The sequence below is a fragment of the Diplodia seriata genome (genome assembly GCF_021436955.1).
Source record: "Diplodia seriata strain FDS-637 chromosome Unknown scaffold_6, whole genome shotgun sequence".
In the NCBI taxonomy this organism is placed as follows: domain Eukaryota; kingdom Fungi; phylum Ascomycota; class Dothideomycetes; order Botryosphaeriales; family Botryosphaeriaceae; genus Diplodia; species Diplodia seriata.
The window spans coordinates 2432487-2447205 of record NW_027117313.1 but is presented as its reverse complement, the minus strand read 5'-3'; the positions used below and the strand labels follow the sequence as shown (position 1 = coordinate 2447205).

Here is a 14719-nt window from a genome sequence, read left to right as displayed (position 1 = left end):
CACCCGCCAATCCACGGAAACGAGCGGCAGAATAACAAAGTAAGCTCGCTGACAAGGGCGCTATCAATGCATCGCCTGCCACTTTCCCTGTCCCAATCATTGCTGCATTGGCGTCCTGCACCGTCTGTTGATCCGAATTCGATCCCCTTGGGTGGCGCTGATCTGCCCTTAACCCAGATGGATGCCGTCTGCATCACCAGCTCCACATCTCATCCCGGTGCGGAGCCCCGCCGCGGCGCAGCGATTCCAATCAAAGACAGGCCTGCCGCTCAGAGTCGAGACCAGATCCGCCTTCCTATTTCCTGCGTGCCCTGGCCGGAGAGGCCACGATGCTCCATGCACGGCAAAGAGACCCACTGGAAAAATCCTCCGATGCATCATCGTCTTATTCTCCTGCCTACCCTTGGCAAAGTCAAGGTGCCCCCGGTTTTCCAGAAACATAAGGCCATTGTTACCGCCTGGATTGACGACAGCCGGCCGCATGACGCAGAATACGACGCATGAAGAGCGCGGAAGTGGCTGGGAGTATTGCCTAGACATGTCCGGAAGACAACGCATCGCACTGCCCTTCTCCACCATATGACGCCTGGAAGTTCTAGAGCATTGAAGGGTGCAGAGCCCCACAGCCCACTTTGAAGACGTAGAATAGAGATGGTGCCACACTTGGGGCCAGTACGTATATTATTTTGGGGTCGACACGGCTGCACGTACCAACACCTACAGTATATCCCTTTTGGGAATCAAGCGATCTTCCGACGCCGGTGCCGAAATCCGGATCGTACGATTCTGTGGAGATGAAGTGGATCACTCCGCATGACGTGTATTATTGTTAATGAGTCGGCACAGCAACAGGTAAGCGCAGTTGCGGATGATCACTCGCATTGTTCATTCCCTCGTCACTTTACCTTTTCTGGTGTTGCAATCCTCAGTATGCACCTTTCATCGGACTATACGGTGGCTGGACCGAATGCTTGTGCTACCGACCCATCCAACCATTGAACTAAGGGTTGCAGCGCGCCTTCAGTCAGAATGCTACGGATTACATTTCCAAAGCTCTGCACATGGTCACTTGCAGCACGCCCTGCCCTACGCAGTTACAAGAGCAGTTTGGTGTCTTTTTAGCAAAGTGCCTTCGCTGTTGCCTCGCATCCCCGTCATATTCTGCTAATCCGTCTTGGTCTGGGGATGACATCAATGGTCCATAGGCGCGGCGGGGTTTACCGACTCCAGTCCGTGGTGAACCTGCGATGAACCTGCGATGAGCCTACCTTCGTCCATCAATCCCACTGTCATCGTCCACCATCATCGTCCATATTGTTTGAAAAGGCTACAACGCCAATTTAGGGAGGGCTCCATGCTTTTCTCACATTATTCACTACGGCAATTTAAAAGACGGACAAGAAACGGGCTGCAGCTCTGACAAAGCATGGAAGCGGTCGATGGGCTGGTTTGCAAGGTGAGTTGTTGGAAGGACAGGATAATGAGCTAACAATTGTGGCTGGCTGCCAAGTGACCGTTATTCATGCGAAGAGAGTCGAGGTTAGCATAAGCTTAATTGCTTCGGATCGAGTTCATTTCCACTACTTCACGCCTAGTATGAGGTGCTTCGTACTTTGCTACAATAGACGGGGCGCCACTGATCTGCAAAGCCGCCTCGGCATCCACGCCGCTTGACTACGAACACACTAGTTTTGTCTTCCACTGCTATATTGCTGCAACTGTTTCGAGTGTGCTCTCTCCTGTGGTCTTGTGTCCCTCGCGGCTTTGTTGGCGCTGCCGGGAATCACGGTGTTCCGATTCCCATCATCGTCGGCAAGGTTCCTCACGACACGATTTGCGGCAACGAGTTTAGCGGGGTGTGCCATAAAAAGAACGACTTCTCAGGCCCACCGCCGGCGCTCGGATCCGCCTCCTACTCGCATCGTCGGCCCGCTCCAGCAATTAGCCACGCCATTGCTATCGGCCATGCCTTGGGACAACACGTAGATAACCCTCGCAAAGGGTTCAATAAGATGATAGCTGCAACTAACCGAGCCTTATGACTGCGCTCTATCGCAACCGAGCAGACGGACGGAGTGTTTGCAGCCTGAAACGAGTCGAAACATCCAACCCCGGCCCCGGTGGCTTGCATATGCCGCTCCCTACTACAACAGGAAGACCAGCGTCGAACGATTATGGCAAGAGCCTCGCTTGGCCCAGGAAACAGACTCTTGTTTCACCTAGGTACCTTCCGCATCGGGCACCCACGGTCCGAACGGCCTCGCTTGCCGTACAGTACAGACCCTCGGCCAAGCTTAGTTTTCCAGTTGCCATTCTAGGACTAGCGCAATACAGGGGTGCTGACAGGGGTAATTACTGGTTAAGGTACAGCGACCCAGGCGTGCCCGCCCACACACTTAGGCACCCCCCGCCTGGAGTTTAGGCACCCCCCCGCCTAAGCTGGACAAAACTGTTAGGCACCCCCCTCTGTCAGCACCCCTGTATTGCGCTAGTCCCAGAATGGCAACTGGAAAACTAAGCTTGGCCGAGGGTCTGTATGCGGATGTATGCTTTGCAATCCTTGCAAGGGGCACGACACTGCCCTCTTTGGCAGACAACAGGGTCCTCCGGAATGGGCTGTCCTGCTCTCTCCCACCGGACTAAAATCAACCTCCACGCGGCGAAGGCGAAAGGAGCGCTCATTGGTGGGACCTTGTTTTGGAGTTTATGCATGCCACTCGGTGATGAGAGATTGAATCGATACGCCCTCTGATCTACCTTCCCGCCCGCATTTCGGCCGGCTGTTCCCGTTTCGGGGGGTTATCAGGAACTCGTTTCATAGCTTTCCCCGTATATAAGAACGACTCGACCGTGGTCCTCACGCGCGTTCCCCTGCCCCCTCCTCTCGCTCCATATCTCCAGCTTCTCTTTGCCGGACCAACAAACAAGCAGGCCGCCGCCGCCAATTCGCCATGAGATTCCTCCTGCCCACCCTCACCGCGCTGAGCGCCCTCGCGCTCCCCACGCAGGCCGCCACCTGGTACTTCCTGCGGTACTACACCGCCTCCGGCCAGTCCTTCACCGAGCTGTCGGGCGAGCTCGTCGTGCCCACGCTGCCCAGCGCCGCGTACTACTACCTGTGGCCCGGCCTGCAGCCGACCGACGGCAGCGGCGTGTACCAGAACGTGCTCGACGGCCGCTCCGGCACGTGGTGGTTCGGCAGCGGCTGGTGCTGCTCCAACCCCAGCCTGCCGTGGGGCAGCGGCTTCAACACGTACGAGGGCGAGACGGTCAAGTTTGTGAACAAGCTGGACGGCAGCAATTGGGTGTCGACGACGACCCATGAGAGCACGGGAACAGAGAAGACGGATAGCTTTGCGCTTTGTAGGTTTCTCCTTTTTTTTTCTTTCGAAATTCTTCTCTGCCTCCACCCTCTTTCTTTTGCTTAGAGGGAAAAGAAAAAAAAGGAGCTCGATGGGTGCTTGAGAAGACGAAAGAGCAGTTTCTTGAGCATCTTTGGTGTTTTGGAAAGAAGTGTGTTATATTCGTGGGAGTCAGACCACCATGGTGCTTGATGAGGATGGATAGAAGTCGAGGAGACTGGAAATGAGCAAGGGAAAAAAGCAAAGGAAAAAACGACAAAAAACAGGAACGTAGAGTACAAGACTAACAACCCTTTTCTTCAACACAGCCGACAAGTCCTTTAACCAAGTGCTCTTCGCAATCGAGCTCACCGACGTCGCGTGGGACTTTGGCGCTCTAGAGTTCAAGAACATCGTCATCGTAAGCTTTCCCCTCCGCCCCGCTGCCATCACCACATTTACCCCTCCGAAATTTACCAAATAAAAAATGAAGCAACAAGACTGACATGGAAACCCCGACACAGACCGCCGACGGCACGGACAGCTCTTGGTGCAACGACTCGCCCGAGAACTACAACAGCGCAGCCACCTTCTCCATCTCGGGCGTCGAGGCCAGCGTCTCCGGCGACGTCGTCACCTGCACCATCAGCAGCCTCATCCTTGAGGGCCCCGCTTAAGCGAGAGAGACTTGCTGGAGATGTTTTGATCCCCGGGTAAAGAAAAACTGGGTTGGGTTCCTGATTTGGTTTGCCCCTAGCTGTATTGTTGGCAGTGCGATTGCCTATGCGCCGTTTCTTTTTCTTATTTTCGTGTAAATGAACTGAGGTCGAAGCCTTTGATAAATGTACATAATAACGGAGCACTTTTGCTAAAGTGCCGCTCGTTATTGATCCGGCCTATCTTGCTTGCTCACTGGTATTACCATTGGCTCATTGAGACAAGGTTGTTTGGGGTGACCAGTCCGAGTGTGACCTCCGTCAAGCATACTGGGCATGTATGTATACGCGTTGCGGCCCCACATCCCCAGTCAAGTACCCACAAGCTAAATCGACGCCGCAATATGTCCGAAACCATGTGTGGAGATGCTCTAAAGTATCTGAATGTCGATCTCCGCTATATGTACTAGTAGTCAGTGCATTGGTACACGGGAAGATTTGGTGAATTATTGTGGAACTTTTATTAATTATCGCCGTATTGTGATGAACCCCAAACTTTTAAGAAAAATGAGAATATCATGGCATGATGAAAGAGTTTGAAGGCATGACACAACAGTCATTACATGATATCGCGCCTTCTCCCTTCCAGGCGATGCCAACCGGATGAATGCGCCTAGTGATGATGGCCTATACAAGAAGGGAATGGGATGATATATCCACGGCAACTGGCCCGAATTACAGGTCGCTTAGTATATTCATCGAATGGTATCAATAATAGACATGAGAGAATGAAACAGGTTAAGCTGGTAGCCTTTTCAAAGCTTCGTCGGATCCTGGACCACGGGGTATTTGGGCATATTGGGGTTGTAGAGCTGCATTGAAAAATGTGTCAGTTTGTGATGCTTGAGGCATACCGGAAGGGAAATATCCCGAGGTAATCGTCTTTCGCCGATGTCGGTGAGGGCCACCGGCGAGGACTCAGAATGGCAAGGGAAGCCAGGGTAGATGAGTTGTGACTTACATTTTGGCAACGAGAGTTGTACTCGCTGGTCTCGCCGATGATCACTTCGGTCTCGTTTCCAGGAACGCCAAGCTTAGCAAGAGGTCCGCTCTTGGGAGTGGCTTTGTCCCATCCAGGGCCGGCAGCAGGGTTCTTGATCCACGCAACAAACCAGTCGTTCATCCAGTCAGCGAGAGCTTGCTGTTCCTCGGTGACATCGTCAAGGTCCTCGAAGCACTGGTTACCGCCGTGGAAGAAGGGGACCTCGGATCCGTGGGACGTACCCATTCCGGGAACGCCGAGCACGTTACTGTAGTTGCCAAACCAACGGTAAGCCCAAGTAGGCTGTTCGGAGGCACGTACATCGAGCAGGTAGTCGGTTGGGCAGAAGAAGCGTGCATCAGCGTAGCTTGTACCGCTCATGAGTGAGACGGAATCGTAGTCAGACTCGTTGTAGCTAGCCAAGAGGTCCTCATCCGAAATATGCGCGAGATCGGCATCAAAAGTGTTGATCCAAGAGCTGAAGTCCGAGTTTTCAGCCGAGTAGACAAGGGAGAAAATCTTGCCCTCCTCATCCGAGTTGCCGACAATAAGAGGCAAATTCTTGGGGTAGTTGCCGGCAGCGAAACGGCCGGGGTAGTCGCTGAAACGGGTAATGTTGTCGATAATTGGCGAAAACCACGTGTTGTAGGTGGAATTGAACTTGGACGTTTCGATGTCGTAAGCACTAACCTGACGCAGGTCGTTGAGCGTACTGAGCGCCTTGCCAGTAGAGTTAGCGACATCGGCCATGACCGTCTCGAGGCCAACGTTCTCGGTAGCGTAGCCCGGTCCCGACTCAGCGTTCGCCGACATCTCAATGGCGCCAGCAAGCCACGTGTCAGGGTGGTTCCACAGGTAGTGGTCGACCATGACGGATCCGGAAGAGTGACCTCCCACAACGATGTGGTTCTTGTTGCCACCGAAAGCTAGACATTACGATTAGCAGGATGCTGGGAACGTGTTCTGATCGACGCAACTCACCAGCGATGTTGTCGTGGACCCATTTCAGGGCAGCATCAACATCGAGAATGTTGAAGTTCTGCGAAGTGCCGGACAACTCAGCCGCGTTAGGGGCACCGAAGATCGACTCGCGGTAGTTGAAGTTGACGTAGATGACGTCCTTGGAAGCAAAGTTGCTACCCTGCCATTGCGAGTTGCTGGAACCACCAGTGACCATAGCACCCCCGTAAATGTAGACAAAGACCTGCAGTGCCGTTAGTGATTATTACTCGATAGAGCAGGCTCCGCATGCGGGGTCAGGGACTAGTGATGCTTACGGGAAGGTGGCGGCCGTGGGCGGGAGCCCAAATGTTGAGGTTCAAGCAATCCTCGCCCTGAGCGGCAAGGCTGCTGCTGATGCCGGCCTGAGCGCATGTCGATCCATATTCGGTAGCGTTGAAGAGACCCCACGACGTCGCGGGCGAATGGGGCGGCTTCCATCTGTTTTGGCCGGCGGTCGAATCGGCATAGGGGATGCCCAGGAAGACGTGGTTGCCAGTGCCATTCTCAATGGCACCAGTGACAAGGCCAGAGGAGGTCAGGGCAGCAGGGGCTCCTTCGCAGGTGGTCCCAGCATGGCCAGTGACGATGGCAGCAGTGGCCAGGACGGCGCAGGCCGCGGTGTCGATGAGAGCTTCGACGATTCCCATGGTTGGAGGCAACGAAAGTCGATTGGCGAACGAGTGAATCGACACAGGCTGGACAGGGACAATCACAACCTAGTCGGGTATGAAACGACAGAACGTGAGAAATATAACGAGCGGAGGCGGGCGGCGGCGCAGGAGGATGCGGTAGGGGCCTCGATCTTTTCACAGTCTATGGCGCGCCACGGCCGTTCGAGCCCATGGAAGGCATATTGGCGCGGGGCTTCCCGCGAGGCAGGAGGGCAAATTGGGCGGATGTGATATTGGACGTCCTGGCGGGGTGGGGCAACGACAGAGGTTTGCCGAAGGAGGGGTGCTGGAGTTGTATGCAGGTGCCTTCTGGAAGCCCGGCCGCCGCCCGCTAATCTCGCAGAGCCTAGGAGGAGCCAGATCGGACGACTCACGCCATACAACGCACGAGACGTTTCCGGCAGTTGCCTGGGCCGAGGCAGCGGAGGGGGCGCGGGGGGAGCTGGAATGAACGGCCGCAGGGGGTGCCGGCCGCAACGATTCAGGCGCACAGCATGTCGGCAAAACACTGGTGCTGGGAGCTAGGTGGCTAGCGACGCTCGGCTGGCTGCACGCGAGAGGCAGATCAGCGTCGCTTGGAGAAGCTTGGCGGGCGGGCGTGACCAGGCGACTGGCAGCAGCGCATGTGTGAGCGAGCAGAGCGGAACAAGCGGTGGCAGAGCGGTTGTTGACAAAAAGGTGACGGCGGCTGGCGCCGTGTTGAGGCGTGCCGTAGTTTGGTGGTGGCGGCGGGAGGGCTAAAGTTGCGAGCCCAGAGAAATGGAAGTGCGACCCAAGGCCGCGCCGACATCCCCGACCTTCCGCTCCGACGCCGCTTGCCCCTTCTGGTAGGGCTGACGCGCGCTCTCCTCTGCTGTCTGTCTCCCGCCGTCCTGTCTCCTGCATCTGACCCCGCCACACCCGAGCCGCATGACGCCTGCCCACCTGCCCGCTTGCCCTCCTGAACGCTGCCGCAGAGTTCGCCAGCCGAAGATTCCATCTCGCGGTGCCGTTTGGCCGGCTGGTGCTCTTGTCGGTGCTCGCCGCAGCCGTCAAGCACAAGCATTCGGTCCGGCTCGCTGCCTCACTAATGCTCCTACGTCGTATGTCTGCCGGACGCCATTGTCCTCCGAGGGGGAATCTGCCGCAGTCCGTTCTTGCGCCTAAGAACCACGCCTCACCGGAGGCCAGAGCGTCATCGTCCCACCCAGGAGCGAAGGCCGCGAGCGACCATTCCGGATCGTTCACCGGGCTCCGCTATTCGCTCGCGGGAACTCAGCCTTTTGCTCCTCCCGCTCCGAGGTCGTTCCTCAGCCCCTCTAGTTCTGCGGCCGGTGGAGCTCCCAGTCCGCAAATTTTCCCCCAACGCGGGCGTCACCCTGACCAGCCATGTAGGATCGGCTGGACCTCCATCCGGGATGCGCCGCAGGGATCGGTGATTGAGGCCGCTGTTGATCATCTGAAGGGAACATGATCCACACGCGTCCCATGCCACGATCCTCGCATAATATTTCTGGGGAGTTTGTCTACCCGCGGCCAACGCCGGCCAAAAGGCAGACGGCGTGCCGATCCATCAGCTTTCTTTCAAGTTTGGTCTCTCTCGCCTGCCTTCTTGCAACCTACAATGGTTGAAGATACGTTGGGCCAGGTGGTACGTTGGTCCCACCCGTTCTTGGGTTGCCTCTTGCTGACTGCTAGCCAAGGTATCATGGTACATCTGTACAGCCGTTGCAGGCCTCTTTCTGGTATCGAGGCTCTGGGTGAGATGGGGCAACATGGGCGGCCTCTTCCTGGATGACTACCTCATCGTCGCCGCCTTTTGTTGTCTCGTCGTCGACTTAGCCATTCAACAGAGGATGTGGAACATCGGTAAGCATGCCTTCCTCACGTAGCAGCGCCCACTGCATCGCTGACGGTTCTCCAGGCCTGAAAAACATGGCGGAAGTCACGCCTGAACACTTTGTTGAGATGATGAAGGTGAGTCGAGTGGCAGCTCAGCACCTCCTCGGCATCATTGCTGACACGAGCTCCGCAGCTTATCTATCCGGGCTCCATCTTCTATACACTCTCCCTATGGCTGATCAAAGCTGGTCTGGTAAGCAATTCACCACACTCATCTATCATGGTCCGGCATCCGCTCATTTGGCCTTCAGGTTGTCTTCTACAAAAGACTCGCAGGCAAAACATACCGGTACTTGCAGAAGCTTTACAATGCCACACTCATATGGCTCGTGGTGTCATGGCTGGCCATCTTTCTCGACACCCTTTTCCGATGCTATCCACTGGATCGCACCTGGAGTCAAGACCCCAACAGAGCGTGTCCGGCTAGTGCGGCAACAATCAACTATTGGATCACAATTACCTGTACGCCCCCATGCCCACGGCAAGTTGCTCTGGCATAGCTGACAGCTGATTTCCAGTCAACATCACTACTGATGTCTTGATAATCTGCCTCCCGATTTCCATGGTCATGAAGCTCACTCTCCCATTGAAGCAAAAACTTGGTGTCGCCAGCATTTTTGCCCTCGGCTTTATAGTCGTCATTGTCAGCAGTATGTCGCTGGACAGCAGAGAGCATGTGAATGTTTCACTGACATGAGCAGTCATCCGCGCTGTTTACTCGCACCGCAATGAGACTATGCTCACCTGCACCGTGTCGATGGTCGAAACCGCCATTGCTATCATCGCGACTTGCCTCCCGACGCTCCGTGTCCTGATCTTAGGCCACACATCTCGCAAGGGAACCTACGGAAGCGGGCAACGCTCGCGCGTTTTCGAGCTCCGTGACGGACATTCCCGACTCGCCGGCACGAACCCTTATTCCAACCATCAGACAACAATTACCGGAGGGGCGCAACGAGACTCCAGGAAAATGACGCGGTCGCAAATGGGACGCAGCGACAGCGAGGACGAGCTAGTCAAGGAATTGCACCAATATCCGGCTCTGCCCAGTCCTACGCATATACCAAGGGAGAAGAAGAGCCTCGAAGGAAGAACTGGCGATCAGAAGCCGAATGCCATTGAGATCACAACGGAGGTTACGGTCTTCCCGGAAGTCACCGTCACGGTCATTGCTGACGAGCCACACACGAGGGATGGCGGGCGCAGCCCTTCATCCACATCGACCGTACGAGAGGGTTGATGGGAGAAAGATGGCACCTTGCTTTGGACCCTTGTCGCTTTCTTCTTTGAGCTCGTTTCCTTTGTCGTATTATGTAAATCAGCCTTTTCTGCGCAACGTCAAGTCACACATGAAGATACCAGCCCAACGATAGATTACGCAAGCATATCGGAGTTTTCGTCTTTTGTTTTCTTTTCCCCGCTATATCTATCCAGCCAGTCCGCAGTCGGCGCTCAGGGTTTTTCGGAAATCACTTCAATTCTACAGCGGGGCTCGCAGGCGTTAGCATGACCGCCTTGTGTCCTTGCTACACTCTACTATAAAGTGCGCACCACGCATTGCGTGTACCGATCATCATTGAGGTCATGCACGACTCGACCAAAGCTACAAATGAAGCGGTCAATTTCGGCGATGACAGCAACGAAGTCGGACCTTCGGCGACAACGGACCCTGCAATCGGGCCTTGGAAAGCTTATCGCAGCGCAAAAGAGGAGTGAGATCCCCGCTGATCTGCAAAAGGGACACGGCCAAAGCCGGAGATAGCCTGCCACCATTATTTCCGCCGGGGTAGAAGGCTGACGAAGAAACGCTCTCCCCGGACCCGCTCTGCGTAGTCAAATAAGGCTGCATCCTCCTTACCGGCCTACCGTTCACCTCCTCGTTCCTTCTCACCGGCGGTTGGGGGGTCAAGAAGCAGACTATTGTATGCAGCGGCCGATGACTCGCGGTGCTGACAATCCAGCTCTTTCTCAGTCAAGCGTGCTTCCAGCTGCTTTGATGATCGAGACGAAAGGAGGTTGCCAGGCCGTGCCCACGACGGCGATGAGCATTAGGGCGCACCTCCGTATTGAGTCCACGCCAAAAAGCCACGTGCACTTTTGGGGCGATCGCAGCGAGGATTTGCGAATAAAGGGAGCCTAGGGCCTCAACAAATCGGCGGGGGCTCCGAAGGCAGCGCATGCGGACGGCGACTCCTACGATTATTGGCAGGGGAAAGCGACCAAAGCGTTGTCAGGACCCTTGTCAAAAACCTTGTCGGGCACCATACAGCGAATGAGCTAGTCTACGTTGCTGACATGCAGCCAGCTACCCGCGCTGTCGGGCATGCCACAGGGGTGCCTTGCCACCATTACCCACAGGAAACGTGAGATAGGGTGGGGGAATGGAAGCTCGTCTCGTCTTCTCTCACAATCAGCTGCATCCTTCCCGTTCCCGTGAGGCTTGCAGGAGGCTTGCTGCATCAGATGGCTTATCCAGTTTCAGCTTACTTCTCTCGTCTTCTCCCGCTCGTATTGTCGTGCATTTATCCCCAGCCTTTCTTCACATGCACTGATTGCTTAGCTTTTCTATCAAACGTGCTTCTCCTCTTGCCACTTCATCTTAGTTGCTTTGTTCGATCCTGCCATGTACTCGCCATGATATTATCACCGCTAGACATTAGTACTTGGCGGTCATCACATCGCCATGTATCCCTTTCAATGCCGGCATCGGCTGTGGCCTCTGTCGCTTTGGGCGCTGGGTCGCGTGGCGACGGCGCAGTCGTCCACGTTAAACTTCAACAATTCCACCGCTCTGGGCTATGACCCGGTTCGCTTAATGTGTGCTCGCTGGGAGCATCAAAGTACGCTGTAGCCTTTACTAAACTTACATCGTCAACGGCCACCTCAAGCACACTTTATTAACAGTGATCATACAGCTGCTCTGAAGGGAGACGTTCTGTACATCGATGGCGGCCTGGAGACCATCTACGATGGCAACGAGAGATGGACGGACGAGTTCTACCTTGGACTAAGTACGTCCTCATTGAGCCTCACACGCCTCCAGTTCGACAATTAACCCCACACCAGATTACTACTTGCTCGGCGTTAACATGTCTGGAAGCTGGGATTGGGAAACCAACATCTCCATCTCCATCTGGAACAAGTCCGTCTCGACACCTAGCCCTCCCACCTCTCTTCGGGGCCATCTCTTCCAAGGCCTCCCCGAAGACCCCAAGATCTACCTCTACGGTGGCGCCGATTTCTCCAGCAATTCGTCGCGGCACAACTACAGCAGCCCCAACGCCGGCGTGCTGTGGAGTTACGATACAGTCGAGCGCAGCGACTGGGCCTCCATCGACATCAGTAATGCCAGCCCCTGGCAGCCGACCCGTGGCGCCCATGCCGAAGCGTCCGACCTGGGGTTGGCGTTCTATCTGAACGGCGAAGCAGGTGACGTCGAATCGATCGCTGTGTGGGGTAATCTATCGACGCTGGTGGCGCACCTGGAGGGCATGATCGTGCTGGACACGGCCAACACGACGGGCCGGACGGCGTGGAATATATCAACCGAGGCGATGACCGGCGGGACGCCGAGATCCGGAGCGGGCATGGCGTACGTGCCCGAGATGGGGGAAAGCGGAGCGTTGGTGTTGGTAGGGGGCATTGCGAGAGAGCCGCTCATCACTGACGACCCTGCTTCAGGTGAGCTGGTAAGAAGCCAATAAAAGAGGGCTCCCATACTCGTTCAATGTAACACCCAACTAAGCCTCCGTCAGATCAACCTCAGCCAAATCCAAATCTGGGACGTCTCTTCTTGGCTCTCCTCGCCCGACAAGAACGGCACCTGGTACACCCAAACCGCCACCGGCACCGTCCCCGCCCTCCGCACCGACTTCTGCCTCGCCGCCGCCACCGCCGCCGACGGCTCCTCGCACAACATCTACCTCTACGGCGGCCGCAACCCCAAGTCCGGCACCATCTACGACGACGTCTACGCCCTGTCGCTCCCCTCCTTCACCTGGACCCGCCTCTTCGAGGGCCAGTCCCCCCGCTGGGGCCACACCTGCCACCTGGTCCCCAACAGCACGCAGCTCGTCACCCTCGGCGGCGCGCTGGACCTCGAGCGCGCGACGTGCGACTGGGAGTGGCGCGGCGTCGCGGCGCTGGACGTCTGGAGCGTGACGTGGAACAGCGTCTTCGACGCCGGCGCGCGGCCCTACAAGGTCACCCAGGGCGTGGCGGAAGTGGTCGGGGGCGGCGACGGGGGAGGGGCGACGCTGACGGCGCCGGCGGGCGGGTGGGAGACGGCGGCTCTGGCCGGCTTGTTTGAGCGCCGCGGCGGCAGCACTTCCACCACCGCCTCCAGCACGGCCGCTGCCGGATCGGGTTCTGGCGGCAAGGGAAGCAGCACCGGCGCCATCGTCGGCGGTGTGGTCGGCGGCATTGCCGGCGCTGTGCTCGTCGCGCTCGCGTCCGTCTTCCTCCTCAGGCGGCGGCGGCGACGCAGAGGCAACCGCACTGCTGTCGAGTTGGACCATGAACATACCCAGCGTCATGAGGCTGTGGGCTCGCTCCCGGATAAGCCGCGGCGCAAGTTAAGTGCGCTGGATACGCCCGTCGACGCGGAGTTGCCTGGGGATGTCGCTGCCTTGGAAATGGATGGTGAGGATCGGTTTGAGCGGGTTGTTGAGCTGGACGCCGGGGCGGATGCGACGCGGTTTGAGATGGCGGGGAGTGGGATGGAACCGCAGGTATTGGAGGATGGGGAGCATGGCAGAAGCAGCAGTAGGGAACGGGAAGGGGGCGGAGAGGACGTCGTTGCGGGGCGGCCGTGAGTGTTGGGCCGATAGTCGGATACATCTACAAGACGGGATATTGGCAAGGCACGACCAGTGCCTGGGCCGTGTACGTTGCCGCGCTGGCTCTGATGGTCGCACCGCTGAGGGCGGAGAGTTGATACCCCTGACTTTCCAACGAAAATAGATGTCGTTTTCAATCTGCGATGTTTCAGTTCTAATCGGAAAGCGCTCCCATTTTTCATTAACATCCAGTAATATCCCAATAGTCCGTGTTAGTCTATAGTCTCCAATCCATCTCTGGGCAATCATGCAGGCACCGTGGCTGACTCAACGAACTGAGCCGTACACCGCAGCTCAACCCGCATAGTCCCCGTAGATTCACCCCGCATAAGCCCCAATCCCCCCCGTCCGAAGCTTCCGTAGCAGCCAGTCAGTTGTTCCGCCAGAAAACTCCGTAAGAGTTGGTATTCCGCAGAATTTCTTCGCTGCCTTCGCGCACCACGCTCTACTTTGGCTTAGCTATTCAACACCTACGCTGCACTCTGCAGCTTTTGATCTGCGTTTTCCTTTATGCTGGTTGGCCTCGTTGCAACAGACCGCTCGGCATCTCGACAATGAGGCGGCTGTCGGCCACGGGAGGCATTTGCGCCACGACGTCCGACGAAAAAGGTAGCTCTGCGCCGTGGCGCATGATCAACCAAAAGCCAAAACGGACGGAGGAATAACCCGCACGCCCTAAGAGCCTCAAGGCTGGGGATCGGCCGAGGAAATATCAGCAAAAGAAGCATCTCGTTCACGTACATATTTCAACTTCCACTATGTAGCTGCCCACAATAGTCTCCGTCTCCATTAGGACTAGAAGTGAACAAAAAAAAAACATTCTGCTTATCCCGCCAGCTTCCTCCGCGTAACCTATGATTATATGACCAGGTCCATCCCGACCTTTGTTGACCCGTATTGATGTCGCCTTTGGGGGTATATAGCGAGCAAGAATTCGGATAAGGATAACAGTGGTGAACCAACCAGACTTGATCTAACAACCAAGACCGTACGTATCTCCGGCCATATGGCTGCTGAAACAGCCGAGAGCTCAGACTAACAGCAAAACTTCCAGGAAATCAAAGAGGAAAGCTGAGCACGGCGCAAGTTCCTAAAAGAACAGGGCAGAAGCCGTGTCACGAAGGCATGAACAAGAAGAAAGCAGAAGCACGCAAAAAAAAAAAAAAAATTTAACCGAAAAGCCTTGAAGCTTTCTGCCGTGTGTGCATAAAAGCAAGATAAACCACCGAAGGTACTGCCGCGGCGGGAACCCGTTTGCGAGAAGAGGTATCAAACGTATCAGCTAATG

The 14719-nt window shown here is 56.1% G+C and overlaps 4 protein-coding genes across 4 annotated transcripts; 3 read left to right on the top strand and 1 right to left on the bottom strand.

Annotated features, from left to right (window-relative positions):
* Positions 1-2951: 2951 nt before the first annotated feature.
* Positions 2952-4018, top strand: SLS55_006620 (uncharacterized protein; the record flags this gene model as incomplete). Its single annotated transcript, XM_066778049.1, has 3 exons — positions 2952-3363; positions 3671-3762; positions 3866-4018. 3 exons carry the CDS (start codon positions 2952-2954, stop codon positions 4016-4018), a joined length of 657 nt encoding a protein of 218 aa, XP_066632144.1.
* Positions 4019-4812: 794 nt separating this feature from the next.
* SLS55_006619 (uncharacterized protein) lies at positions 4813-6688 on the bottom strand (the record flags this gene model as incomplete). Its single annotated transcript, XM_066778048.1, has 4 exons — positions 4813-4869; positions 5019-5965; positions 6021-6243; positions 6317-6688. The coding sequence occupies 4 exons, from the start codon at positions 6686-6688 to the stop codon at positions 4813-4815; spliced, it is 1599 nt and encodes a 532-aa protein (XP_066632143.1).
* A 1974-nt stretch (positions 6689-8662) lies between these two features.
* On the top strand, positions 8663-9833 carry SLS55_006618 (uncharacterized protein; the record flags this gene model as incomplete). The annotated part of the gene is made up of 5 exons (XM_066778047.1): positions 8663-8668; positions 8727-8786; positions 8845-9055; positions 9112-9243; positions 9295-9833. 5 exons carry the CDS (start codon positions 8663-8665, stop codon positions 9831-9833), a joined length of 948 nt encoding a protein of 315 aa, XP_066632142.1.
* A 1443-nt stretch (positions 9834-11276) lies between these two features.
* SLS55_006617 (uncharacterized protein) lies at positions 11277-13407 on the top strand (the record flags this gene model as incomplete). Its single annotated transcript, XM_066778046.1, has 4 exons — positions 11277-11410; positions 11498-11604; positions 11660-12282; positions 12349-13407. 4 exons carry the CDS (start codon positions 11277-11279, stop codon positions 13405-13407), a joined length of 1923 nt encoding a protein of 640 aa, XP_066632141.1.
* Positions 13408-14719: the final 1312 nt, after the last annotated feature.